Source organism: Pristiophorus japonicus, chromosome 9 (genome assembly GCF_044704955.1).
Source record: "Pristiophorus japonicus isolate sPriJap1 chromosome 9, sPriJap1.hap1, whole genome shotgun sequence".
Classification (NCBI taxonomy): Eukaryota; Metazoa; Chordata; class Chondrichthyes; family Pristiophoridae; genus Pristiophorus; species Pristiophorus japonicus.
In genome coordinates, this window is record NC_091985.1 from 21,178,737 (window position 1) to 21,206,667 (window position 27,931).

Genomic DNA, 27,931 nt, shown 5'->3' on the forward strand with positions numbered 1-27,931 from the left:
TCCATACTCCTTGATGCCCTTCACCGTAAGAGCCATATCTAACTCCCTCTTGAATATATCCAGTGAACTGGCATCAACAACTCTCTGCGGCAGGGAATTCCACAGGTTAACAACTCTCTGAGTGAAGAAGTTTCTCCTCATCTCAGTCCTAAATGGCCTACCCCTTATCCTAAGACTATGTCCCCTGGTTCTGGACTTCCCTAACACCGGGAACATTCTTCCCGCATCTAACCTGTCCAGTCCTGTCAGAATCTTGTATGTTTCTGTGAGATCACCTCTCATCCTTCTAAACTCCAGTGAATAAAGGCCCAGTTGATCCAGTCTCTCCTCATATGACAGCCCAGCCATCTCTGGAATCAGTCTGGTGAACCTTCGCTGCACTCCCTCAATAGCAAGAACATCCTTCCTCAGATTAGGAGACCAAAACTGAAGACAATATTCCAGGTGAGGCCTCACTAAGGCCCTGTACAACTGAAGTAAGACCTCCCTGCTTCTATATTCAAATCCCCTAGCTATGAAGGCCAACATACCATTTGCCTTCTTCACCGCCTGCTGTACCTGCGTGCCCACTTTGTGACTGATGAACCATGACACCCATGTCTCGTTGCACCTCGCCTTTTCCTAGTCTGCCGCCATTCAGATAATATTCTGCCTTCGTGTTTTTGCCCCCAAAATGGATAACCTCACATTTATCCATATTATACTGCATCTGCCATGCATTTGCCCACTCACCTAACCTGTCCAAGTCACCCTGCAGCCTCTTAGCGTCCTCCTTACAGCTCACACCGCCACCCAGTTTAGTGTCATCTGCAAACTTGGAGATATTACACTCAATTCCTTCATCCAAATCATTAATGTATATTGTAAAGAGCTGGGGTCCCAGCACTGAGCCCTGCGGCACTCCACTAGTCACTGCCTGCCATTCTGAAAATGACCCGTTTATCCCAACTCTCTGCTTCCTGTCTGCCAACCAGTTCCCTATCCACGTCAGTATATTACCCCCAATACCATGTGCTTTGACTTTGCACACCAATCTCTTGTGCGGTACCTTGTCAAAAGCCTTCTGAAAGTCCAAATACACCACATCCACTGGTTCTCCCTTGTTCACTCTGCTAGTTACATCCTCAAAAAATTCCAGAAGATTCGTCAAGCATGATTTCCCTTTCATAAGTCCATGCTGACTTGGTCCGATCCTGTCACCGCTTTCCAAATGCACTGCTATTTCATCCTTCATGATCGATTCCAACACCTTCCCCACTACCGATGTCAAGCTAACCGGTCTATAATTACCCGTTTTCTCTCTCCCTCCTTTTTTAAAAAGTGGTGTTGCATTAGCTACCCTCCAGTCCATGGGAACTGATCCAGAGTCGATAGACTGTTGGAAAATGATCACCAATGCATCTACTATTTCTAGGGCCACTTCCTTGAGCACTCTGGGATGCAGACTAGCAGGCCCCGGGGATTTATCGGCCTTCAATCCCATCAATTTCCCTAACATAATTTCCCGCCTAACAAGGATATCCTTCAGTTCCTCCTTCTCACTAGACCTACTGTCCCTTCGTACCTTCGGAAGGTTATTTGTATCTTCCTTCGTGAAGACAGAACCGAAGTATTGGTTCAACTGGTCTGCCATTTCTTTGTTCCTCATTATAATTTCACCTGAATCCGACTGCAAGGGACCTATGTTTGTCTTTACTAATCTTTTTCTCTTCACATATTTATAGAAGCTTTTGCAGTCAGTTTTTGTATTCCCTGCAAGCTTCTGTTCGTACTCTATTTTCCCCCTCTTAATTAAACCCTTCGTCCTCCTCTGTTGAATTCTAAATTTCTTCCAGTCCCAAGCAAGACTTTCCCTTTTGAAATCCGTGCTGATTATTCATTATTCTATTTTTGGTTTCAATTCTATTTTCTTCTTTAGTAGAGATTCCATTACTTTTCCCACCACTGATATTCAGCATGGAATGTTGGCCTTTATTGCAAGGGTGATGGAGTATAAATGCAGAGAAGTTCTGCTACAACTGTACATGGTATTGGTGAGACTACATCTAGAGTACTGCATATAGTTTTGATCTCTTTATTTAAGGAGAGATACACTTGCATTGGTGGCAGTTCAGAGAAGGTTCACTCGGTTGATTCCTGAGATGAAGGGGTTGACTTAGGAAGAAAGGTTGAGCAGATTGGGCCTATACTCATTGGAATTTAGAAGAATGAGAGGTGATTATATTGAAACATATAAGATACTGAGGGGGCTCAACAAGGTAGATGCAAAGAGAATGTTTCCACTCATGGGGGAATCTAGAACTTGGGGACATAGTTTCAGAATAAGGGACCACTCATTTAAAACTGAGGTGAGGAGGAATTTCTTCTCTCAGAGGGTTATATCTGCCACAGAGAACTGCAGAGGCATTGAATATATTTAAGGTGGCAATAGACAGATTTTTGAACGATAAGGGTTATGGGGAGCGAGCAGGGAATATCAGATCAGCCATGAGCTTATTAAATGGTGGAACAGACTCGAGGGGCCAAATGGCCTACTCCTGCTCCTATTTCTTATGTTCTTACGACTGGTCTATAATTCACTGGAAATGTTCCAACCCCCTTCTTAAATATAAGTATTATGTTAGCTATCCTCCAGTCATCTGGCACTACACCTTTTTCTAACAAAGTAATAAATATGTGTAGTAATGCCAATGCCATATGTTCCCTAGATTATTTTAAAATGCATGGATACAATCCATCCGGACCAGGGGTTTTTATCCACTTTGAGTTTGATTAGTTTATTTAATATATCCCCTGTTTCATTTTAAATGTACTTATTGCATTACTAATCTCATCATCCAATGTCATGTCAGCCTGTTCTATCATCCTGGTAAATGCTGAAGCAAAATAATTCTTTAATATTTCAGACATCTTTCTATCGCTACCTGTGGTATAACCCTGTCTATCCCTTAATGGCCCTATTCCCATCCCAACCTTCATTTTTTTATTGATGTGCTTGAAAAATATTTTACTATTTTGTTTTATGTTCCTTGATAATTTAATTTCATAGTTCCTCTTTGCCTTCCTCGGTTTTTTTTTACTTCTCTTCTAATCTCTTCGTATTCTCCCTTATCATGCACTCCGCTGCTGTCCATATGCTTAATGTATTGTCTCTTTCCTTATCCTCAATTGTTCCCTTATAGAAACATAGAAAATAGGTGCAGGAGTAGGCCATTCGGCCCTTCGAGCCTACACCACCATTCAATATGATCATGGCTGATCATGCAACTTCAGTACCCCATTCCTGCTTTCTCTCCATACCCTTTGATCCATGGAATCTCATTAGTGTTTAGTTTGTTCTTTCCTTTTAGTGGAATATATTGTTCTTGCACTCTGTTGAACACCATTTTAAATGTTTCTCATTGCTGTTCTACATCATTGTTTGCCAATATTGTTGCCCATTTTATTTTCTCAAGTTTTATTCTCAGCCCCTCAAGATCAGCTTTTCTTCAATCTATTAACCTGGTTTTCATCATACTTATGTCCTTCTCAATTATCATCTTAAAGCGTATTATATTATGGTCACTCTTGCCAGATGTTCCCCTACTTTTACTTCCTTTATCTGCTCTTCCCCATTACTAGATCTAATAGTGAATCCTCCCTTGTTGGGCCTTTTACATATTGGGTTAGAAAGGAGTCCTGTACACATTGTAGGAACTCCATTCCCTTATCCCCTTTACTTACCTCTTCTGTCCAATCAATATTGGGGTAGTAGAAATCCCCCAGGATTATTATTCTATGTTTTTTACTAATTTCCCTAATTTGTCTGCATATTTCTCCTCTACCTCCCACTATTAGGTGATCTGTAGACTAGGCCTATTGGTGTGATTGATCCTTCATTATCGTTTATCTCTATCCATATTGATTCTATTTTTGTCTCGCTAATAGCTGCATCACTCTTTTCTACTGCCATTATGTTATCCCTAATAAGTACATCTACTCCACCTTCCCCTTTCCCCTCTCTATCTTTTCGAAATATATTATACCCTGCAATATTTAATTTCCAGTCCTGATTTTCCTGTGGCAATGTCTCAGTAATTCCTACAAGGTCTGGTTCCTTGCAATGCATGATTGCCTCCAGCTCCCCTGTTTTATTACAGACACTGTGTGCATTGCTGTACAGACAGATTAACTCATTTTTAATAGGATTTCCTCTCACCTTATTTTTAACCATCTTTTTAGACTCCAGTTCTCTAACTCTATTCCCTTGCCATCAGTGCCCTCCCTTACTTTATTCTTTCTTATGCTCTCTTTTCCTGTTTTGTTTATATTTAGGCTGGTTACGTTTCTTGTAGATCCCTTCTCCCCACCTTACTAGTTTAAAGATTTTAATATAACTTCAGAGCACAGATTAGGTGCAGATAAGGAAGGCCAATCGGCCCATCCTGGCACATCAATTCAGAAAGACCCTATTATCCCTCCCTTCTCACTCTATGCAAACGAATCTTAAATGATTCCAGGGTTTTCGCCTGGAGTCCTTTCCAAGTGATGATCATTCTTTGTGTGATGAAGAATTAGTCAAGAAAACCAGTACAGAAAGAGGTACTCTACTGAGGTAGGGGATAAGGCACATTGTACATTATTGGGGTATGGTGCTCGGAGTGTTTGTTTGTGTACTGTCTCTGAGAGTGTCTGATCTTGATAGCAGTGCACAAAATGGGAACACGCTCCACTCCCCATTCCTCACTGTGATGAGCCCTAAATAGAATTACACAGAATGTACAGCACAGACGCAGGCTATTCGGCCCAACTGGTCAGTGTTGGTGGTTATGCTCCACACCAGCCGCTTCCCACCCTATTTCATCTAACTCTATCAGCATATCCTATTCCTTTCTCCCTCTTGTACTTATCTAGCTTCCCCTTAAATGAATCTCTGCTGTTTGCCTCAACCGCTCTTTGTGGTAGCAAGTTCTACATTCTCAGCACTCTCTGAGTAAAGAAGTTTCTCCTGAATTTTTTACTGGATTTATTAATGACTATCTTATATTTAAGCCCATAGTTTTTGACACCCCCACCAGTGGAAACATCTTCTCTACGTCTACCCTATCAAACCCTCTCAGAGGGTTGTAAATCTGTGGAATTCGCTGCCTCAGAGAGCTGTGGAAGCTGGGACATTGAATAAATTTAAGACAGAAATAGACAGTATCTTAAATGATAAGGGGTTATGGGGAGCGGGCGGGGAAGTGGAGCTGAGTCCATGATCAGATCAGCCATGACCTTATTGAATGGTGGAGCAGGCTCCAGGGGCCGTGTGGCCTACTCCTGCTCCTATTTCTTATGTTCTTATTAAACCCCTTCATCATTTTAAAGACCTTTATCAGCTCACCCATCAGCCTTCTCTTTTTCTAGAGAAAAGAGTCCCAGCCCGTTCAGTCTTTCCCAATAGATACAGCCACTCAGTTCTGGTATCAATTGTCTGGATTGGATTTACTTTCTCTCCTTCACCGAGCGACAACCACACAGTGTTGCTACAGTGTCCAGAGTCTGCACGCCACACCGATCTGAGGGGCGGCTCGGCTCCGTCACACCTAGCATGTGATTCCACCGTCACACTCACCGTCGCCATCAATATCAACTGAGCAGGCGTCCCCTTCCCCGTCCCCATCGGTGTCGATCTGTGCCGGGTTGTGGTCGTACGGACAGTTGTCGCAGCGGTCACCCACATCGTCCTTATCGTAATCGCTCTGCCGCGGGTTGTAGAGCAGAGGGCAATTGTCCTGGAAGAAAAAAAAACGTAGAGAGATGGTCCCTGTTTTATTCCTGCCTATTCAAGCCTGTTTGTTGGACACGTTGCGATGTATTGTTTTTTGGGAGAAGGGTGCGGGGGCGGATGGTGGGGGGGGGGGGGAGAAACAATGTATGGTTCCGGAACTCACTCCCTCGTCATTTCTGCCGTCGTTGTCATCATCCTTGTCGCAAGCGTCTCCCACTCCGTCCCTGTCAAAGTCCTCTTGTCCAGAATTGGGCAGGTGAGGGCAGTTATCCTGTCCAAGGAAAAGAAAAAAACAATTACTAGGACGTCAAGTACTGCGACGGTACAAATGGCCAGAACTTGCACACGAGACAGGCCAGATTCCTTTTCTAACACACAGCATATGTCGCCTCTCCAGCGTTTCCCAAAACATCGATTGTATTCAGTTTATTCATCGTTTTCCCTTCCCGCTGTGGCACTGGCTTACGATTCCCGTGAACATCCTCATTCTTTTAAAAAAAAACTAGGGGCTCAATTTTCCCCAGTGATTTGTGCTTTTTTTTTGGTGCACGCTGCTTTTTTTGGCCTAAGTTAAAAAATACAAGTTTCCCCAATCAATGTGCGCCAGCGTAACTCAGTTACAATTTTTTTAGGTTAGTTTTTTTTGAGCCATGGGGGAGCGCAACCTGCCACCTGCGCCAATTCTGGCCATTTAGGCAAGTTTGGCCAGCTCCGATTTACTACAGTTCTTCTTAGGCCGACGTATGTGGCCTCTGTAGAAAAACCTTCCGGTGAGTTAAGAAAATCAGCGCAGGTAAATAAATCAGCACAGCAGATGCCCGGGCATCAGTAGCAGGAGAGGTAAGAGAGAGTGGGAAGAGGGGGGGTGAAGCCTTCGGGCATAGTTAGAAGCGGGAACCGGGAGGGAGGAGGCCGTTCAGCCTGGGATTGGTGCGGGGACCGGCATCGGGAGGCCATTCAGCCAGGGATAGTTGCGAGGATCAGGAGGGAGGAGGCCATTTGGCCTGGGATAGGAGAAGGGACTGGGACCTGCATCGGGAGGGGAGGTACTTTAATAATTTAATGGAGCTAAGTTGCTGCAATGTTTAATGTGCTTATTATTTAAATGGAGAAAGATTGCAAAGTGCTGCAGTACAGCGGGACCTGGGGGTACTTGTGCATGAAACACAAAAGGATAGTATGCAGGTACAGCAGGTGATCAGGAAGGCCAATGGAATCTTGGTCTTTATTGCAAAGGGGATGGAGTATAAAAGCAGGGAAGTCTTGCTACAGCTATACAGGGTATTGGTGAGGCCACACCTGGAATACTGCGTGCAGTTTTGGTTTCCATATTTACAAAAAGGATATATTTGCTTTGGAGGCAGTTCAGAGAAGGTTCATTAGGTTGATTCCGGAGATGAGGGGGTTGACTTATGAGGAAAGGTTGAGTAGATTGGGCCTCTACTGATTGGAATTCAGAAGATTGAGAGGTGATCTTATCGAAACGTATAAGATTAAGAGGGGGCTTGACAAGGTGGATGCAGAGAGAATGTTTCCACTGATGGGGGAGACTAGAACTAGGGGGACATAATCTTATAATAAGGAGCCGCCCATTTAAAACTGAGATGAGGAGAAATTTATTTTCTCAGAAGGTTGTAAATTTATGGAATTCACTGCCTCAGAGAGCCGTGGAAGCTGGGACATTGAATAAATTTAAGACAGAGATAGATAGTTTCTTAACCGATAAGGGAATAAGGGGTTATGGGGAGCGGGCAGGAAAGTGGAGCTGAGTCCATGATCGGATCAGCCAAGATCGTATTAAATGGCAGAGCAGGCTCGATGGGCCATATGGACTATTCCTGCTCCTATTTCTTATGTTCTTGTGCAGGTTGCTGTGAGCTGGCTGTATGTTTCACTTTCCAGCCTCAGCTCGCATTGTGTCCCTGGTTACCGTGGCAACTCGGTCCTTTTGGCGTAGATCTTGGGCCCCACCCCCAAAACTAAACAACAGGCTAGGCGGCGGCAAAATGAAGAATTCAAATGGGGAAACTTGTATGATTTTTTTTGGCGTACTTGGGCCCCCCGAAAAACGGGCGTAACTCTTTAAGTGCGCCAAAAAACAGCTTTGGGGAAAATTGAGCCCCACATTTGTATTTGGAAAGAAAGAAAGAACTTGCATTTATATCGCACCTTTCGCGACCTAAGGATGTCCCAAAGCTCTTTGCACCCAATGAAGTATTTTTTGGAAGTATAGTCAGTGTTGTAGTGTAGGAAACGTGGCAGCCAATTTGTGAACAGCATGATCCCACAAACAACGATGAGATAATGACCAGATAATCAGTTTTTTTTGTGATATTGCTTGAGGGATAAATATTGGCCCCGTGGCACTGGGGACAACATTCTACACTTGATTTGGTTTTCTGCCACTGGGTTCCAGGAGGCCTCAGGCAGTTTAAACGCTGAAGCCATGATGGAACAGGTCCCCTAATTTTGTTTCTATTGGGCTGTCCAGGTGTGAATCTGAGATTGTTCTCTCGTCACTAGTTATACTAGAGAAGGATTCCTTGCTCCACTCCATGCACCAAATGCTTTCTTTCCCAATGGTTCCTCAAATAGCGATACCAGGAGTGATTTTAACTCTATCAGCCCGGCGCAAACCCATCGGTCGGACATTTACAATTACTTATCCGTTGGAAAGCCGCCAGGACTTCTCTGCCCCGAATTTTAGCTTGCTTTACTGAGCAGGCAGCAAGGACACCCGAAGCCAATGGGGTCCTTCTTTACATATGCGTATCGGGTCCTGATGACGTCATTGCAATTTTAACATCTCGCCAGGTGAAGGCAACGGGGAGGAGGAACTGGGGTGAGGGGTGGCAGAAGAGGCTCAAACAGGTCACTTTCTGTTCTTTCTTGATGGGACCAGGAGGAGAAGAAGTGCCTGAGAGAAGCTGAGGCCTTCCCTACTGCGGACTCCCCTTCCCCTTTCCCAAAGGTGAGAGCTCTGAGTGAGGAACATCTTAAAGGCGAGCGGCCAGTGAGGCCTTGCGATTTTCCATCCAGATTTAAGTGAGTTGTAATAGCCCTGCCCCTGATTTCTGGAGCAGAGGGCAGAGTGAATCTTTTTTGCACCTTCTCCAGTATCATAGAAACATAGAAAATACGTGCAGGAGTAGGCCATTCGGCCCTTCGAGCCTGCACCGCCATTCAATGAGTTCATGGCTGAACATGCAACTTCAGTACCCCATTCCTGCTTTCTCGCCATACCCCTTGATCCCCCTAGTAGTAAGGACTACATCTAACTCCTTTTTCAATATATTTAGTGAATTGGCCTCAACAACTTTCTGTGGTAGAGAATTCCACAGGTTCACCACTCTCTGGGTGAAGAAGTTTCTCCTCATCTCGGTCCTAAATGGCTTACCCCTTGTCCTTAGACTGTGACCCCTGGTTCTGGACTTCCCCAACATTGGGAACATTCTTTCTGCATCGAACCTGTCTAAACCCGTCAGAATTTTAAACGTTTCTTTCTGTAATATGGAGACCAGAACTGTACACAGTACTCCAAGTGTGATCTAGCAAGGACTTCAGCACCAGCCCAAAACCGGCCCAGAGTTAAAATCAGGGCCAGTCACGGTGTGACAGAGTTGGGAAATAGCCCGAACATTGTCTCATTTTGAAATAAAGTTCTGCAGACCCGTTTTGTGATTTGCTAATTTCTGCCCAAACTGTTCTGGTAAGCCCAGCGAAAAATAACTGACTTGGGAACCTTTCACTATAACAGTTTTCTTTATCCAACTGCCCAACTCCAGGAGCATTCCAACACTGGTGACATATTAATGCATGATTGTTGCTGCCATTATCTGCAGTGCTTGCTATTATGGATTGAGGAGGCTTAAGTCCCAATACACAGCCATGGCCCTGTGCCATCCTTCAGACACTAAACCTCAGCTTTGATACAATCCATAGACATCCTCCCTTCCTCAAATGGGAAAATGTCGCAGTTTGTCAATCTTAACAACAAAGCTATATCTGATAATCTGTCAATGAAACGTGCCAGCGGTTTATTTTTGCTGATCAGCTGATCATGAAGTCCCTTTCTTCTGACGCTTCCTTCTACACCTGACATTCATCTGGCTGCACATGTCAAAGTTCAAAGCCAAATGCTGTATGGAAACAGTTGTTGTAAAACCCATTTGCAGTCGACTGGAAGCCACTGAAAAAGTATTCTTTCAAAAATTCATTGTCAGGATGCGGGCGTCGCAGGCAAGACCGGCATTTATTGCCCATCCCTAGTTTCCCTGGATACAACGGAGTGGCTCGCTAGGCCAGTTCAGAGGGCAGTTAAGAGTCAACCACATTGGCGTGGGACTGGATGCACATATAGTCCAGCCGGGTGTAAGCACAGCATTTTGAACCAGTTCGGTTTTTAACGACAATCCGACAGCTTCATGCTCACCTTTACGGATCCCAGCTTTTTATTTCCAGATTTTGTTTTTTTAAACTGAGTAACCAAGAGAAGCTATGTTTACAGCAGAATTCATAGAAACTGCAGCACTAAAAGAGGCCATTCAGCCTGTTGTGCTTATGTCTGGATCTTGAACTGGAGACATTTGATCTAATCCCCTTCATAAATATTACCAGTGAAAGACTAAAGGGTAGTGATCACTTTGGTGTGCAGTGTGGCTTAAAACAGAGAGGAACACACGTCAGTTCATTAAATATGCTTAGGTTAACATCGGCAGCATTGACTTCTTGTTCTAGTCAACTGGGGGAGCTGAACATGCATGAACACATTTATATCTTGAGAGAGATAAAGTGAGAGGTGGAGGGAGAAAGTGAGAGATGGAGAGAGAAAGAGACAGTGAGAGATATAAAGAGCGAGAGACAGAGAGAAATAAAGAGAAAGTGAGAGAGGGAGGGAGAGAGTGAGATAGAGATAGAGAGAGTGAGAGAGAGATAGAGAGCTAGAGAAAGAGGGATAGAGAGACATAGAGAGAAGGTGAGGGAGGGAGGGATGGAGAGAGAGATAGCAAGAGGGATAGAGATAGTGAGAGATAGAGTGAGAGAGGAAGGGAAAGGTGAGAGATATAGAGAGGGATAGTGTGTGAGAGATAGAGAGCATGAGAGAGCGAGACAGAGATAGAGAGCAAGAGAAATAGAGAGAAGGTGAGGGAGGGAGAGAGATAGCAAGAGGGAGAGAGATAGAGTGAGAAAGATAGAGCAAGAGATAGACAGAGCAAAAAGGAAAGATAGAGAAAAAGCGAGAGAGATAGAGAGACATAATCATTAACAGGTGAAAAAAAAACGAGTGAAGAATATTTTTTTAAATCGTGCTAGTGCACAGTTTCGCTTTTCCTGACGTAACTGCAGAGTGTAAGATTACTGCCTGAAGGAAGATTTGTGAGCCGGCTGTGAGATTCTCCAGTGATGTGACTGAGGTCAAAACTCTCCATTCAAATTAGGAACATATTTAGAACACATTCTCCTCCCCAAAAATAACAAAAAGATTATGCACTCTCTTTTCAATCTTCCGAGTAAATTTTTTTTCTCCAGAAACAAATCTGTTGAATTTTTCTATTATTAATGACCTTCTCTAGAATTCCACCTCGTGCAGTTGGGTCAAGGTCAGGCGCTGTGAGTGCGTGTGTGCTTCAGTGAAGAATGTTCACTGTCAAGACCGAGCATCTTGTAGTTAATGTCTAGCCCCGAGCTTAATCTGTGCATATAATTCCAAAACACACATCAAGTACGATTCTGACTCTGTAATATGTGCAGCACCCCACAGCTGGCCATGAACGCCTTGGAATTCGGCTCTTTGAATATCCGTGCGCCATTTTCTGAGTGCATTCATGTGAAATTTCTTTGTCTGCCATTTTGATGCAGTATCATAACATTTTATAGCACAGGTGGAGGCCATTTGGCCCAACAGGTCTGTGCCGGTGTTTATGCTCCACACGAGCCTCCTCCCACGCTACTTCATCTAATCCCATCAACATATCCTTCTATTCATTTCTCCCTCATGTGCTTATTTAGCTTCCCCTTAAATGCATCTATCCTGTTCGCCTCAAGTACTCCATGTGGTAGCGAGTTCCAACATTCTAACCACTCTTTGGGTAAAGAAGTTTCTCTTGGATTCCTTATTGGATTTACTGGTGACTATCTTCTATTTATGATCCACAGTTTTGAACTGTCCCACAAGTGGAAACATCTTCTCCACAATTACCCTATCAAACCCCTTCATAATTTTAAAAATCTCGAGAAGGTCACCCCTCGGCCTTCTCTTTTCTGGAAAAAAAAGAGGCCCAGACTGTTCAGTCTTTCCTGATAAGTATTTCCTCTCAGTTCTGGTCTCATCCTTGTGAATTTTTATTGCCCTTCTCCAGTGTCTCTATAATCCTTTCTGTACTATGGAGACCAGAACTGTACTCTGGTTTAGCTAAGGTTCTATATAAGTTTAGCGCAACTTCTCTGCATTTCAATTCTGTCTCTCTAGAAATGAACCCCAGAGCTTTGTTTGCATTTTTTATGGCCTTGCTAACCTGCATTGCTGCTTTTAATGATTTATGAATCTATACCCGTAGATCCCTTTGCTCCTCATTCAAGGGATGTGGACATCACTGGCAAAGCCAGCATTTATTGCCCATCCCTAGTTGCCCTCAAGAAGGTGGTGGTGAGCCACCTTATACAGCTGGGAGGCCTGCTAGGCTATTTCATAGGGCATTTAAGAGTCACTTACATTGCTGTGGGTCTGGAGTCACATATAGACCAGACCAGGTAAGGTGATAGATTTCCTTCCCTAAAGGACATTAATTTTTTCACCAAGTTTCATAGTCAACATTACTGATAATTAACTGAATTTAAATTCCATAGCTGCTATTTGAACTCTTATCTCTGGATAATTAGTCCAGGCCTCTGGATTACTAGTCCAGTAACATAACCACTATGCTACCATACCGCTAGATTCTTATTAGCCAAGGAATAGGTGGCCTTCTTATTCCTCCTCCCAAAATTCACTATCACACTTGTCTATATTGAAATTCATTTGCCATTGACAACCCCACTCTGCAAGTTTATTGAGGTCTTCTTGTCCGTTGAATATCCTGGGTTACCGAGGTTCCTTTTCCTCACCTTCTGACAGTGGTAAGTGGCGTTGGCTGAGCAGGCCAGATGTTCGTTGGGCCAGCCGTCCAGATCAGAATCTTCTCCACAAATGATACCGTCTCCGGCGTATCCTATCCGGCAGTCACACTTGTATATGGGGTCGCTAAAGAGGCCCAGGTAGATGCACCTGGCGTACTTGTGACAGTTGTGTGACCCATCTTTACACGGGTTATGCGGCTCGCACACCTGCGGGGGAAAACAGCATAGGGTCACGATAACAGCAACAACTTGCATAGCGCCTTTAGCAAAATAAAACATCCCCAAGGTGCTTCACGAGAGCGTTATCAGAAGAAAATTAACACCAGACTACATAAGGAGAAATTAGGACAGGTGACCAAAAGCTTGGTCAGAGAGGTAGGTTTTAAGGAGCATCTTACAAGAGGAGAGAGGGGTAGAGAGGCAGAGGGGTTTAGGGAGGGAATTCCACAGCTTAGGGCCCAGGCAGGTCTGCTAATGGTGGAGCGATTAAAATCAGGGATGCACAAGAGGCCAGAATTGGAGGAGTGCAGATATCTCGGGGGGGGTCTGGAGGAGGTTACAGAGATAGGGAGAGACAAGGCCATGGAGGGATTTGAAAACAAGGATGAGAATGTTAAAATCAAGGCTTTGCCAGACCAGGAGCCAATGTAGGTCAGCAAGCACAGGGGTGATCGGTGAACGGGACTTGGTTCGAGTTAGGATATGTGCAACAGAGCTTTGGATGAGCTCATGTTTGCGGAGGGTGGAAGATGGGAGGCTAGCCAGGGGAGCATTGGTATAGTTGTGTCCGGAGGTAACAATGACACAATCTAAATACAGGTGGGAGAGGCCATCTTATTTTGAACGATAAGGGAGTGAAGGGTTATGGGGAGTGGGCAGGGAAGTGGAGCTGAGCCCAAGATCAGATCAGCCATGATCTTATTAAAAGGCGGAGCCTGCTTGAGGGGCCAAATGGCCTACTCCTGCTCCAATTTATTATGTTCTTAGCTCATCCGTCTGAGGGGAAAAAGACAACTTACATTCACCACACCCCCCCTGCCCCCCACCCCGCCCCCATCCCATCATCATATCATCCGCTGGATAATAAATGGATCTAAAGCTTTTGCTTGCACCACGCTATCCAGAAACCCAGCCCAAATGTTGGCCATTTAGTATGAAGAGGATCTTCTTGACATCAATCCTGAATTGAGCTTTCACCCATTTGAACCTATGAGCCCTCCTTTTACATTCTGAAAAATGCCAGCCTGAGTGACAGAGTACAAGACAGTCAAACATGCATTAAAAACCGAGACCGAATGAGGGGGGCGTGATCTTACACATTGGTAACTAGAATGGCACAGCCTCCATATGTTTATATTGCAGTCTTCTCTCCATTACCTTGCCTCCTGAACACACTGATTCTTGCTGGGGTCCGGTTCCAGAGGTGCGCGTAGCAAACCTCACCCGCACCGACCCCCAGCCCCCGACCCACTATCTATATACTGAGAGGAAGGGAAAAAGAGAAAGAAAGAGAGAGAGAAACACTACCTGCAGAGATCAGTATCCATTAGGCATGAAATACCTATTGAGTAAAGACAGAAAGAAAGAATTTGCATTTATTTTGCACCTTTTATGACCTCAGGATATCCCAAAGCGCTTCACAGCAAATGAAGTACTATTAGAAGTGTGGTCACTGTTGTAATGTAGGAAACACGGCAACCAATTCACACACAGCAAGCTCCCACAAACAGGGTATGTAGGGTACATACCTCAGGGCAAACCAATCTGGGAGAGGAGACCTCAAAAAGACATGAGGCCCCTTTTTTGCAAAGCTGGTTTGTCCTTACCCAGTACAGCGGGAGACGCACGTCAGCTTGGAAACGTGCGCACGCATCCTTCCCACCATTTTTGGGGACTTAGTAAGCTGCTTAGTGCCTGAAAACGGGTGCAACACCGTTCAATTTCTAGGCCATATTAATCTAAGCGACTGTAAATTGAGGATTAACTTCATCCTTAACAGTCTCATATTATGTGCTCCTTACTTGTTTGTTCTTCTTGGCTGATTCAATCCCAAGACCAAAGGGTTGATTCCCTCTGTAGCGTGGTGGGCAGGGCAGACAGTGAAAGCCAGGCTCAGTGTTCGCACACCTCTGAACTCCATTCACTTGGTGGCAGACATCAGAGACTTCTTCACACTAGCAACAGAGAAGCACAATAAATAAGGTCGGCAAGGGATCTTTGACCACAATGTTTAGAATCCAATCTATGGATGTCCTGGTACCTCATTGATGTCCTTGCAAAACGTGCCATTGCCCCGGTAACCAGAAGGACATGGGCCACAATCCCAGGAGCCGTCTGGAGAGCTGCTGCACTCTACCCCAGCAAAGCATGGATTGGACAAGCACCCATCTGCCAAGTGACAAAGGGAAGAAGCTTTAGTGACAGCACAGTAATCAGGGCTAACATTAGAGAATGGTATCATTACCAGAATCTCACTGAAGCCAGGGGACCTTCTCTAACATCCCCTTAACTTTGTCGGATTGTCGTAAGAACCCAACTGGTTCACTAATATTGTTTAGGGAAGGAAACCTGACTCCAGTCCCACACCAGTGTGATTGACTCTTTATTGCTTTCGGAAGTGGCCTAGCGGGTGACCCAAGAAGATTGCCCATGAGGAGATGGGCAATGAATGCCTTTCAATAAATGCAGTTAAACCGTACAAAAAAATAAGGTCATACCTTACAAAAAGTACAATTATACCATGCAAAAAATAAGGTTATACCTTATAAAAAATATGGTTACACCTTACAAAAAATATAATTATACCGTACAAAAATAAGGTTATACCTTATAAAAAATACAATTATACCGTACAAAAACAAGGCCTTATAAACAAAAGAGTTCTACATTATAAAAATGACAATACCGTACAAAGAATATAATACCTTACAAAATATACAGTTATATCTTATAAGAAATGTTTATACCTTACAACAAATAAGGTTATACTTTACAACAAATAAGGTTATACTTTACAACAAATAAGGTTATACCTTACATGCTTTCACCTACCTATCGGACAGAGCTCTTTGTTACATGTTTTACTGTCCTTGATGTCCCCCAGGCATTTCTTCCCTCCGTATTTGGGCACTGGGCTGTTGCAGTTCCGTTTGCGCTCGTGCAGGCCGCCCCCACACGTGACCGTGCAGATTGACCACGGAGACCACGGGCTCCAGTTCCCGTCAACTGCGAAGGAAGAGACAGTCAGTCAGTCAGCTGGCCCTCCAGAAAGGGACGGGGTTCGCCATGCGTTCTGGACCGAGACCTGGCAGACGGGTGCGCGGGGACAGGAAGCGCATGCTGAACCTGCCCCCAATCCTGGGGATGCGGTCGTTAGTGTATCAAGGGATGAGCGTCCCCCCTGCCTTCAACGGTGCAACGGAGATGACTGCCCCGCTGAAAAGTCCGGGAATCAGAGCGGCAACCCTTGTCAAGACCTGAATCAGGCCCAAGATAACCGGCATGCACTTGACTATTCCAACGCACTCCTGGCTGGCCTCCCACATTCTACCCTACGTAAACTTGCGGTGATCCAAAACTCGGCTTCCCGTGTCCCAACTCGCACCATGTCCCGCTCACCCATTACCCCCGTGCTTGCTGACCTACATTGGCTTCCGGTTAAGCAACATCTCGATTAAAAAATTCTCTTCCTTATTTTCAAATCCCTCCATGGCCTCGCCCGTACCTATCTCCGTAATCTCCTCTAGCCCCACAACCCCCCGCCCCATCTGCACTCCTCTAATTCTGCTCTTTTGAGCATCCCTGATTATAATTGCTCAACCATTTGGTGGCCGTGCCTTCTGTTGTCTAGGCCCCAAGCTCTGGAACTCCCTGATTAAACCTCTCCGCCTCTCTTTCTTCCTTCAAGACGCTCCTTAAAACCTCTTTGACCAAGCTTTTGGTCACCTGTGCTAATTTCTACTTATGTGGCTTGGTGTCAAATTTTTTATCTCATAATACTCCTGTGAAGCGTCTTGGGACGTTTCACTATGTTAAAGGTGCTATATAAATATAAGTTTTTGTTGTTGTTGCCCCTGAGGTATCAGAGGGGCCAAGCTGGTAATGGGAATCATCGCTTTGCATTGCTGCCGCGATGGGACCTCCAGTAGGCCCACAATGGGATCTACTGCCGATCTCAGCGGGCACTGGTCCTACTGGGCCTATCAGTCGTGAGCTGGGCGCAATTTGCAGGGCTGGGAATGAAAGTCAAAGCCTTCTTTTGCAGTTGGGGCCTAGTCATGGCATTCTCACCACCCTGCACCCCAGAGCAATTTGTCGTAGAACTCAATAGGAGTGGAGCCCCCGCAGATCTGTGCTGCACCCCAAATCGTAGCCCTCCCACTGTAATCGCAACCCACTACTGTTTCCCCCTCGTCCCCCGAATGCTCGCATTCCTATGCTCATAAGTCTAAACGAATGAAAAGTAAATGAAGGCCAGAAGCCAAAGGGGGCAGATATCTGGAACCATCTGCCAGGCAGGGAGCAAGAGACTGCAGAAACTCCAAATCATATTTGGATGCAAATATGAGGATGAGAGGATTATCTTCAATTGGCCTTGCCTTGTCCTTGACTTTTCCTACACTCTGCTTTCTTATGAATGTTAGAAATCTGCCCAAAATTCTGACCTTGCTTTTTCCCTTCTCAGATGTTGACAGATTTGCTGTGTTTTCTCAGCATTTTCTGACATAGAATCATACAGCACAGAAGGAGGCCATTCGGCCTATTGTGCCTGTGCCGGTCCTGTGAAAGAGCTATCCAATTAGTCCCAGTGTCCCTGCTCTTTCCCCGCAGCCCTGCAAATTTTTCCCTTTCAAGTATTTACCCAATTCCCTTTTGAAAGTTATTATTGAATCTGTTTCCACCGCCCTTTCAGGCCGTGTGTTCCAGATCATAACAACTCGCTGCGTAAAAAAAATGTTTCCTCATGTTGCCTCTGGTTCTTTTACCAATCGCCTTAAACATGTGTCCTCTGGTTACCGACCCGCCCCCTAGTTGAAACAGTTTCTCCTTACCTATTCTAGCAAAACCGTTCATAATTTTGAGCATCACCATCAAATCTCCCCTTAACCCTTTCTGCTCCAAGGAGAACAATCCCAGCTTCTCCAGCCTCTCCACAAAAATGACGTCCCTCATCCCGGGTACCATTTTGGTAAGCCTCCCCTGCAACCTCTCCTAAAGTGTGGTGCCCGGAATTGGGGCAACGTGCCCACAGGTTGAAGTGCAAACTCTCCAACCCGCAGCTAAGAAGGTGATAACAGCCGTAATTTGGTTAGCTTCCGGGCCGTGGCAGAGTACGTCAGCGAAAACCAACCCGCTGGCTCGGCGCGGGTGCATGAAGAGAAGCGGCAGTTGCCGCGGCCAGCTGAGACGTGATTGTGGCGGAGCGGACTTACTGGGGCACGGAGCCTTCATGCATTGCTTCGTCTCCCGTCCGTTACCCTCACAGTCCTGGCCGTCGAGCTGCGGCACGGGCGAGTTACAGAGGCGGATGCGGGTGGTTATGCCGTCTCCGCAGGTGACCGAGCACGGAGACCAAGGCGACCAGTGGCTCCAGCCACCGTCCTGACGAACTGAAGGCACAAAAATTTAGCGTCAGCACAAGGATCGAAAGAATTCAGTCAGGTATAAATCGAAAGAACATTGCAGTTAGAATCAGACAGTGAGAAATGACTGTGCTCTCCAAATCTAAAGCAATATGCGGCTGATAACAGATAAATCATTGGATAATGGAAATTGGCAGATAAGCGTGACTCCCCAAGCTTTGATCTTAATCATATGGTACAGCAATAACCTGGACATGAGCACAAAGACAGTTGCAATACAAATAAACTGCACTGGTTTGAACATATATCGCCGTTCCTTCATCGTCGCTCACCTAACAGCACTACTGGAGTACCTTCACCCCACGGACTGCAGTAGTTCAAGAAGATGGCTCACCACCACCTTCTCAAGGGCAACTAGGGATGGGCAATAAATACTGGCCTTGTCAGTGACACCCACATCCCGTGAATGTATAATAAAAAAAACTGAATTGATTCTTTCGTGGGCCGTGTTCTGTCAGAGGGGGTGGTCCTATGAGGAGAGATTGAGTAGACCTGTACTCTGGAGTTTAGAAGAATGAGATATGATTTCATTGAAACGTATAACATTCTTACAGGGCTTGACAGGGCAGATGCTGAGAGGCTGTTTCCTCTGGCTGAGGAGTCTAGAACCAGGGGTCACAGTCTCAGAATAAGGGGTTGGCCAATTTGGACTGAGATGAGGAAAAATTTCTTCACTCAGAGGGTTGTGAATCTTTGGAATTCTCTACCCCAGCGGGTTGTGGAGGCTCAGTCGTTGAGTATATTCAAGACAGAGGTCGATAGATTTTTGGATATTAAGGGAATCAATGGATATGGGGATAGTGCAGGAAAGTGGAGTTGAGGTCGAAGATCAGCCATGATCTCATTGAATGGCGGAGCAGGCTTGAGGGGCTGAATGGCCTACTCCTGCTCCTAATTCTTATGTTCCTGTGTACACAGGAGGAGTTTGGCGTCAGTTTGCTGCAATGATACAACAGGCCTGATTTTAACTTTCGGCTGTGGTGAAAAACAGGAGTTAGCGGATTGGCCGTTCGCTGTACACCGCGCCCGATCTTTCTGCCCACCAAAGTCAATGGAATGGAATATCAGGTGGGTTGTACAACAGCTGGCAGATCCGCTAACACCCGTTTACCGCCTGCGTCCAAAATAAAAATGACCCCCAATGTGTCAATTAGGGCTGTGTCCTGGGAAAAGTTGGATATTTGGAGAATGGAGATCAGGAACACAGGAACAGGAGTAGGCTGTTCAGCCCCTCGAGACCCACCATAACGTAAAACAATGGTTCCCGTCTTTTTGAAACTTCAAGACAATTTTTGTTGCATTTTAATATGATTACGATCATTTGCATTTTCAAGTCACGTGAATTATAGAACGGGCTTCCACGCCAACACGAATATGTTAAACTCCCATTACATATAATGCCAACAGCACCTTCATTTCACAACTGAGAGTTAAATACATTCTTGACGTACAGACACAGAGATAACCGAAGCAGGGAGGGAGCTCTGGGAGGTATCTGACACCTCGGTCACATTCCAAATCAGGTCTTTCACAAGAACTGTGCTCAGTGGTACGCGAAAGGCAGCAGCTGCCTTAATTTAGCCTCAGTGTCTGACAGCTGCCTCGGGCTCTTCACACCTCCGCTAAGGTCAAGGACACCACACTGCTATCCAAACTGAAACTCATCAGATGCTCCGATTAAACCTGACAGGAAAGGTAAGGAGCTTGCATTGAGAATAAACAGAAGGCAGGGTAGATCCTGGCCCGTTTGATATCTCTCTACTTTGACTTCAATGGAAATAAATATTGTGAGAGATGTAGAACAGGCTGCCGACTCGCCACAACCTGTTTTACACTATCGCACAAAGTTAAGATTTACCCCAGGCATTTTGCATTCCCAACATCCTCCCCTTTTTCCCCTCTCCTTTACGTGACATGGACTCTTTGCTAGGGTACAATTTCGAGGTTGTCGGGCACTCTCTGGTTCCTCGCCAGCGTGGCCATTCCTCATGGATGAGCCCAGACGAGCTTCTCCACTATGCGAGAACCTTGGTTGATCTTTCATCACCATAGCCCGGCTGCCAACCTGGTTGAGGTGGCTGACTCAGCAGAGACCAGGAACTCTTCCTGGGATCTGGTGGCTTGAATGGCTCAGTTTAAAAAAAAAACTTATTCATTGTCAGGAGCTGGGCGTTACCCATCCCTAATTGCACCTTGAGAAGGTGGTGGTGAGCTGCCTTCATGAACCGCGGCAGTCCGTGTGGTGAAGGTGCTCCCACAGTGCTGTTAGGATGAAGGAACAGCCGACATATTTCCAAGTCGGGATTGTGTGTGACTTGGAGAGGAACTTATAGATGATGGTGTTCCCATACACCCACTACCCTTGCAGGTGGAGGGCGTGGGTTTGAGAGTTGCTGCCGAAAATTTGGCACAATGCCTTTCCCAGCCGAGACTTTGGGCAAGCTCATTAGTTATTGTTTGTGAGCGTAATATGTTTATGGTAAACATATAACACACTGATTTGGTTCTGAAAGACGCTAAGGTTAGTGCAGTTGGGAAATCTACCACACCTCTTTCGTTCTTACAGTCAGAACGACCAACTCCCTAAGAGACATCCGTCAAAAGGCCGAGACTTACTTCGTTTGTCGCATTCCGCTGGCTGGCAAGATTTGGTTTGGATGGACGGGCCCTCGCAACGACTGCTGGTGGGATCACATGACCTTCCCCGCTGCTGTGTTCCAATGCCGCAAGACACAGAGCATTCTGTCCATTCGGACCAAGGAGACCAACTGTCTTCACTGTCCTTAACTGGAGAGAGAATACAACAACTCAACAATTACACTGCACCATTTTATTTTATACTGAGACAGCAAGGTGAAAGGCCAAGGGTCGCAGTGCAGGACACTACCCCAGTTGAATGGAGTAAATGAGAAGAGGCAAATCAGGAAGTTCGGGATTACGCCATGCTTAGTTTGGGTTTGAAGATTGCAGGAGCGAGGAAAGGTTGAGGGAGATAAAAGAGTTATGCAGTTTTGGGATCCCGAGAAAGGATTGGTTAGTGTGGGAGACCGTCCAACGACCCTTCATGGCAACATTGAGGATCAGGGAGAAGGAAGAGTGAGCTGGAGGATAGAACAAGAGATGAAGCGGAAATCCAAAGGCATTACTCCAGTCGGGAAAGTGCCAGATCATTCACTACAGCCGTTAGTGCATGGGATAGAATCAGCGCTTTCTCCTTTCATTGTAAGATGGACTTGCAATCTTTCTGTTGACAGTTTGGAATTTGGCATTGGCCCCTCAAAAGGTTCCTTTTTTTCCCCTCTTGCTCTTTCAAGTCGGCTGCTTATAAAGTTGGAAATTGCTTTCCAATCCAAGTATCTGAGACAATAATTAATGACTGCAGGTCTGTCCAATCAGGGTTTGAGATACGAATCAGCCCACGCGCTAATGGTTTCGATTGTATAATCACAAATTTATTTCTAGAATGTTTCAATCTCACCAGCTATGTCACCCATTATGCATGAAGTCATTAATCATTTCAAAGCATGTTGTTTTTTGACAGTATTTAGGCTTTCTGTGGGTAATGAGCCGTAGTACACGTTATTAATGATTTGCTTGCCTCAGCGATAGCATGGGCTGGTCAGACAGCCAAGTGCTCTTTGTAAGGCTTTGATGTGCCCTACACTGCAACCATTTTTGGTCATAACCGTAACCCAAAACTGAGCCTTTAAATGGCTGAACCTGATGAGCTTTCTTCAGAGCAATGCTGGGGGAGTGCCGCACTGTCAGAGATGCTGCCTTTTGGATGAGACATTAAACCAAAAGTCTGCTCTCTCAGGTAGACGTAAAAGATCCCATGGCACTATTTCGAAGAAGAGCAGGGGAGTTTGCCACGGTTACGGTTGACCGAATATTTATCCCTCAACCAACACCACCGAACAGATGATCTGAAAATGTAAATGCAAGTTTTTCTATCTGGTTATTTATCTCATGACTCTGTGTGGGAGCTTGATGTGCACCAAACTGGCTGCCACGTTTCCTACATTACAACATTTCAAAAGTACCTCATTGGCTGTAAAGAGATGTCCTGAGGTCGTGAAAGGCGCTGTATAAATGCAGGTACTTTGTTTCTTTCCCAGTGGCATAGAAGGCAGTGGCATGGATTTCTTTGTGGAGGCTGCCTGTCATTTTAAGGTGCTTCAGGCTTCCGATTTCCAAGGCACCAGCCTTTCTCCTCCCTGCCTCCTCATCCCAACAATGGTGAGGTTCCAAGTCCAGGCGGTGATACGACCATATTCCCAGGTATCTCCGAGGCATTGCAAATATCTCAAGCTCCCAATATCAATAGGTCCTGATGTTCTATTGCAGCATTTAGCCACCAGCGTTAAGAACAGTACTTTCCAAACCTTCAGCTTATAAATCTCAAATCAGTGAGTAAGAAACACAAGTCCAAATAGGACTGTTGCTTGGGCTTTGGAGGCTGTCCGTGGTCCGTGGACCCCGTTGTTGCTCAGGATATCGAAAAGCTTATTACCACAGTCCAGTGCTCCAACTCTAGAGTGACAGTGCTTGTCCTGCCTTCCGAGGCTCATCCATTATCACCATGGAGGCAGCTCTGGCCATCCCAGGCTGCTGACTGAAAATGTATCGGGTGGAATCAGGAAGTGATAAATGCCACAAAACTGTGCACATTCCTAAACTACAGACACAAGATATTTTTCTCTTTCCTGGCTTTTTGGCAGCCTGCTTCTCTGTCACCTCCTTGCACCTTGCACCTAGGACTTTGCTTTTCTATCCATTGTTCCATAGCATTTACAGCTTCTTGTGTCCATTCTCTGATCCGTTCCGAACTTTGCTTGGATTCCTCTCTTCTCACTGTCTTCTCCTCTCCCATTTTCTTTCAGCTGCTTCCTGACTAGTCCTCTGTGGCTCACGAGTTGATAAAACACAGGGAACGCTTCCAGCATAACCCGCTCTCCGTGAGTCCCCGGCTCAGAAACTGCACTTAGGAATATAAAAACCCTCAAAACTGCCAGCACAGCAACAATCTCCGTAGACTCGCCCTGACCTACATTGATTCCCCCACCACCTTTTATTAATGCAATGAAAATAAACTCCTATGAAACCTGTACATAGATTACAAGAACTTAATCAGAAAAAGAACAGAGCGGCATTTTTCAAGTTGCACATGTGTTGTAATTTGGAACATATAATTTGAATGGAATAAATGGAAAAGCTAAAAAAACAGGAATCTCACAGAGTTCAGAGGATACAGGAATCTCACAGAGTGGGGAGGAAGGAAGGAAAGAAAGAAAGAAAGAAAGAAAGAAAGAAAAGAAAGAAGGAAAGAAAGAAGGAAAGAAAGAAGGAAAGAAAGAAGGAAAGAAAGAAGGAAAGAAAGAAGGAAAGAAAGAAGGAAAGAAAGAAGGAAAGAAAGAAGGAAAGAAAGAAGGAAAGAAAGAAAGAAAGAAAGAAAGAACTGCATTTATATAGCGCCTTTCACAATGCCAGGATGTCCCAAAGTGCTTTACAGCCAATTAGGTACTTTTTGACGTGTAGTCACTATTGTAATGTAGAGATAAATGACCAGATCATCTCTTTTAATGATGTTGGTTGCGGGATTAAATATTAGCCAGACTGGGGCGAACTATGTATTCTTCCTCGAAATAGTGTTGTGGGATCTTTTACATTCATCTGAGAGGGCAGAGGTTTAATGTCACATCTAGTAAGGTCACTTAATTGGGCAGCACTGCCGTAAGATTGAACCAGCAGTTTCTCCCCTATCCTCCCCCCACCAACCCACCCTGGAGTATTTGGTTCTGATCCCTATAAGGTCACACAGATTAAAAGACACGGCAACACAATTTAAAATGATGAACTGGGGTATACTTACGGAGGCATGAGGGGCAGCACTCGCCCTCGATGAAAGAGGGGCTGGCGCATGACACGGGCGGGCAGGTAATCCGGCGGCAGATGATGCTGAAATCCTGCGTGAAGGGAAGAAAGATCAGTCACCCTCCTGCTAATGAATGGAGAAACACTTTGATGCTGAAATAGGCAGAGAGTTCCCCTTGGCAGTGTAGGTTGTAATGCAGTTTTGCACTCTGTGATTTATCATGATTTGTGGGGAGCACACCTTGCTTTATTTCTATTTTCTGCTGCCCGTGTCCTAACTCACACCATTAACCCCTGTGCTCACTGACCTACCGTGGCTCCCGGTCTGGTAACACCTCAATTTAAACATTCTCATCAATCCCTCCATGGCGTCGCCCCACCCTCAACCCCCACCCCCGCATTTCTGTAACCTTCCCCAATCCGACCACCATCTGAGATCGCTGCGCTCCTCCAATTCTGGCCACTTGAGTATCCCGATTTTAATCGCTTCAGCATCGGCAGCCCTGCCATCAGCAGTCGTGGCCCTAAACTCTGGAATTCCCTCCCTAAACCTCTCCGCCTCTCCTCCACTCGCTCCTCCTTTAAGACGCTCCTTAAAGCCTACTTCTTTGACCAATCTTTTGGCCACCTGCCCTAATATCTCCTTATATGGCTCAGCGAAGCGCCTTGGGACCTTTTACCACGTTAAAGGCGCCGCATAAATACAAGTTGTTGTTATTGTTGTTGAGAGGCCACGGGATGGCTAGTGTGGGAAATGGGGGAAACCCGTGTCACACGTGTTCAATACGGGATGCCCATGAGGTTGGCGCACAGGCATGTTGTTGGAAGCACAACAGCGGGAGTTATTACGCTGCATCTGACTGCACTATAACTGACCTGGAGGTTCTTGATGCTGATACGGGATGGCTGAAAGAGCACAACTTTAAAAGCAAATATACACCGTCTCTGTACAACTTGTGTGGCCCAAATTTCCTGCGTAGCTCCGCCCGGAATCAAATGCATTCTGGGTGCGAACCAAATACGTGGCCTAAAAGATCGCGGAATTTTGGGCGCAAGTGAATTGCGTGTGTAGGTACAATACACTCAAACCTCCTCCATCTCTTACGGCCGTCTATCAATCCTTTCGCCCTAAGTATCTCCGCCCATTAAATTGGCCCCATCCCAAGTTAGAGCCTGATACGCACTTGCTCAAAGTCTCTCCCCAAATTAACACCAGATTTTCAGGCACGACAGGAAATAGTCATTTTATTGCAGTTGTTTTGAGTATTTTCTTCTTGAATTTAGCCTCAGAGACCTGCTATGTATTATCTGTTTCTTTGAATGAATTTTTATGAGATTACTATGAGCCACGTTAAAAATTCAAAAGCTTCCCGGATTCTTAAACTTGTATTGCCAAATGTGCATGACTGATGGTTGAAGGAATTGAAACTTTTAACTTAAAGAAGAAATATATCATGCGAGTTCAGCGCTTTTCTTGGGTACCGATTGTTCACTCTGATTTAGGCCCACTTTTACTAATTAGATTGGCAGCGTATGATTGGGAAAAATGGGCGTGGGAATGGCCGCACTTATGGGTTTAATTTCGGGATCTGCCCACACAGGAAATTCAAGGCCATAATGTTTGTCCTGAATAATGGAATCTCCATTGCCTGCTGTAAGGATAATGGAGTTGGCCCAATAATTCAATACATTTAAGGCAGAGATAGACAGATTTTTGAACGATAAGGGAGTTCAGGATTATGGGGAGTGGGCAGGGAAGTGGAGTTGAGGCCAGGATCAGATCAGCCATGATCTTGTTGAATGGCGGAGCAGGCTCGAGGGGCCAAATGGCCTACTCCTGCTCCTATTTCTTATGTTCTTATGTAATTGAAAGTCTGCAAGTTTTGCTCTTGCCAGTTAGGTGCAGCAACGCTGTCAGCTCAAGAGTGAAGATGAGCGTGATGCAAATCACATAAACTGAATCGCAAAACACTTGGGCAGTGACCTTGATTTAGATCAGACAGGAGGAGAATGGTGTTAGTGGCCAGTGTCATGGGGTGACATCTTGTCCAAGGCCCCATCTGGTGAAGACTTGGGCAGAGATTCAGACAACAGAGGATCCACGGTAGAGGTTTTGACATTGCTCTCTGGATGAAGGGGAGATGGCAACAGGGCAGGAAAAGTGGGATTAGAGCTCGCTGACACGTAATGGTTGGGCCGAATGGCCCGTTTGCGTGTTGCTCCTTCGACGCATTTGTATGTGTGCTTGCTGTTCACTTACTGAAGTCAGTCTAACAGGGACATTTTACAACAGGAAAGGTGCTCACGTTCCCCACTTGCAAGGAAATTGCATGGAGAGTGGAGACGAGAAGTTATTTTTACGCAGCGAGTTGTTATGATCTGGAATGCACTGTCTGAAAGGGCAGTGGAAGCAGATTCATTCGGAATTTTCAAAAGGGAATTGGATAAATGCTTTAAGAGGAAAAATTTGCAGGGCAACGGGAAAAGAGCAGGGCAGGAAATGAGATTAATTGGACATCTCTGTCACAGAGCTGGCACAGGCATGATGGGCCGAATGGCCTCCTTCTGTGCTGTGCCATTCTATGATTCTATGATAGCAGTGTTGACTTTTTCCACATTTCTTCAGCCTTTTCCACGCACAACTTTAAAGAAAGGAAACATTTATATAGCGCGCTTCATGACCACTGGATGTCTCAAAGCACTTTATAGCCAATGAAGTACTTTTGAGTATAGTCACTGTTCTAATGTGGGAAACACAGCAGTCAATTTGCGCAGAGCAAGGTCCCACAAACAGCAATGTGATAATGACCAGATAATCTGTTTTTGTTTTGTTGATTGAGGGATAAATATTGGCCAGGACACTGGGGATAACTCCCCTATTCTTCTTCGAAATAGTGCCATGGGACCTTTTACATCCACTTGAGAGAGCAGACAGGGCCTCGGTTTAATGTCTCATCCAAAAGACGATACCTCCGACAGTGCAGCACTCCCTCAATACTGCACTGTACTGTCAGCCTGGATTTATTTGCTCAAGACCCTGTAGTGGGTCTTGAACCCACAACCTTCTGACTCAGAGGTGAGTGTGCCACCCATTGAGTCATGGCTGATACTTTTATAAGGCTATAAAAATATCAGCGCTCGCCAGGCTGGTTGGAGATTTCTTGAATGAAATCACGGCAGGGGAGCTTCCTGCTGCCACATCCCGGCACTGCTCTTACCCACGGAAAGCAAAGACGGACGGCAGCTATCGATTCCGTGAGGAGAGTCTCATTCACACTTGCACACTGTGGCTTGACGCCACAGGGGATAACGAGAAAAAGAAAGAATCCGCATTTATATAGCGCCTTTCACGACCTCAGGACATCCCAAAGTGTTTTACAGCCAATGAAGTACTTTTTTGAAGTGTCGTCACTGTTGTAATGTAGGAAAACGCGGCAACTATTCTCTGCACAGCAAGCTGCCACAAACAGCAATGAGATAATGATCATATCATCTGTTTTTTAGTGATGTCGGATGAGGGATAAATATCGGCCAGAACACCGGGAGC

At 45.4% G+C, this 27,931-nt stretch overlaps 1 protein-coding gene across 1 annotated transcript in view; it reads right to left on the reverse strand.

The window, feature by feature from the left end:
* thbs2a (thrombospondin 2a) overlaps positions 1-27,931 on the reverse strand; it is an 86,519-nt gene that overhangs the window by 21,432 nt on the left and 37,156 nt on the right. Inside the window, exons 7-15 of the mRNA XM_070889131.1 lie at positions 24,383-24,476; positions 21,127-21,297; positions 18,301-18,477; positions 15,920-16,093; positions 15,129-15,256; positions 14,890-15,042; positions 12,857-13,075; positions 5,916-6,023; positions 5,597-5,756 (exon numbers count right to left, since the gene is read on the reverse strand). Coding sequence (XP_070745232.1) covers positions 5,597-5,756; positions 5,916-6,023; positions 12,857-13,075; positions 14,890-15,042; positions 15,129-15,256; positions 15,920-16,093; positions 18,301-18,477; positions 21,127-21,297; positions 24,383-24,476 — 1,384 coding nt within the window. The remainder of the gene's footprint in view (positions 1-5,596; positions 5,757-5,915; positions 6,024-12,856; positions 13,076-14,889; positions 15,043-15,128; positions 15,257-15,919; positions 16,094-18,300; positions 18,478-21,126; positions 21,298-24,382; positions 24,477-27,931) is intronic.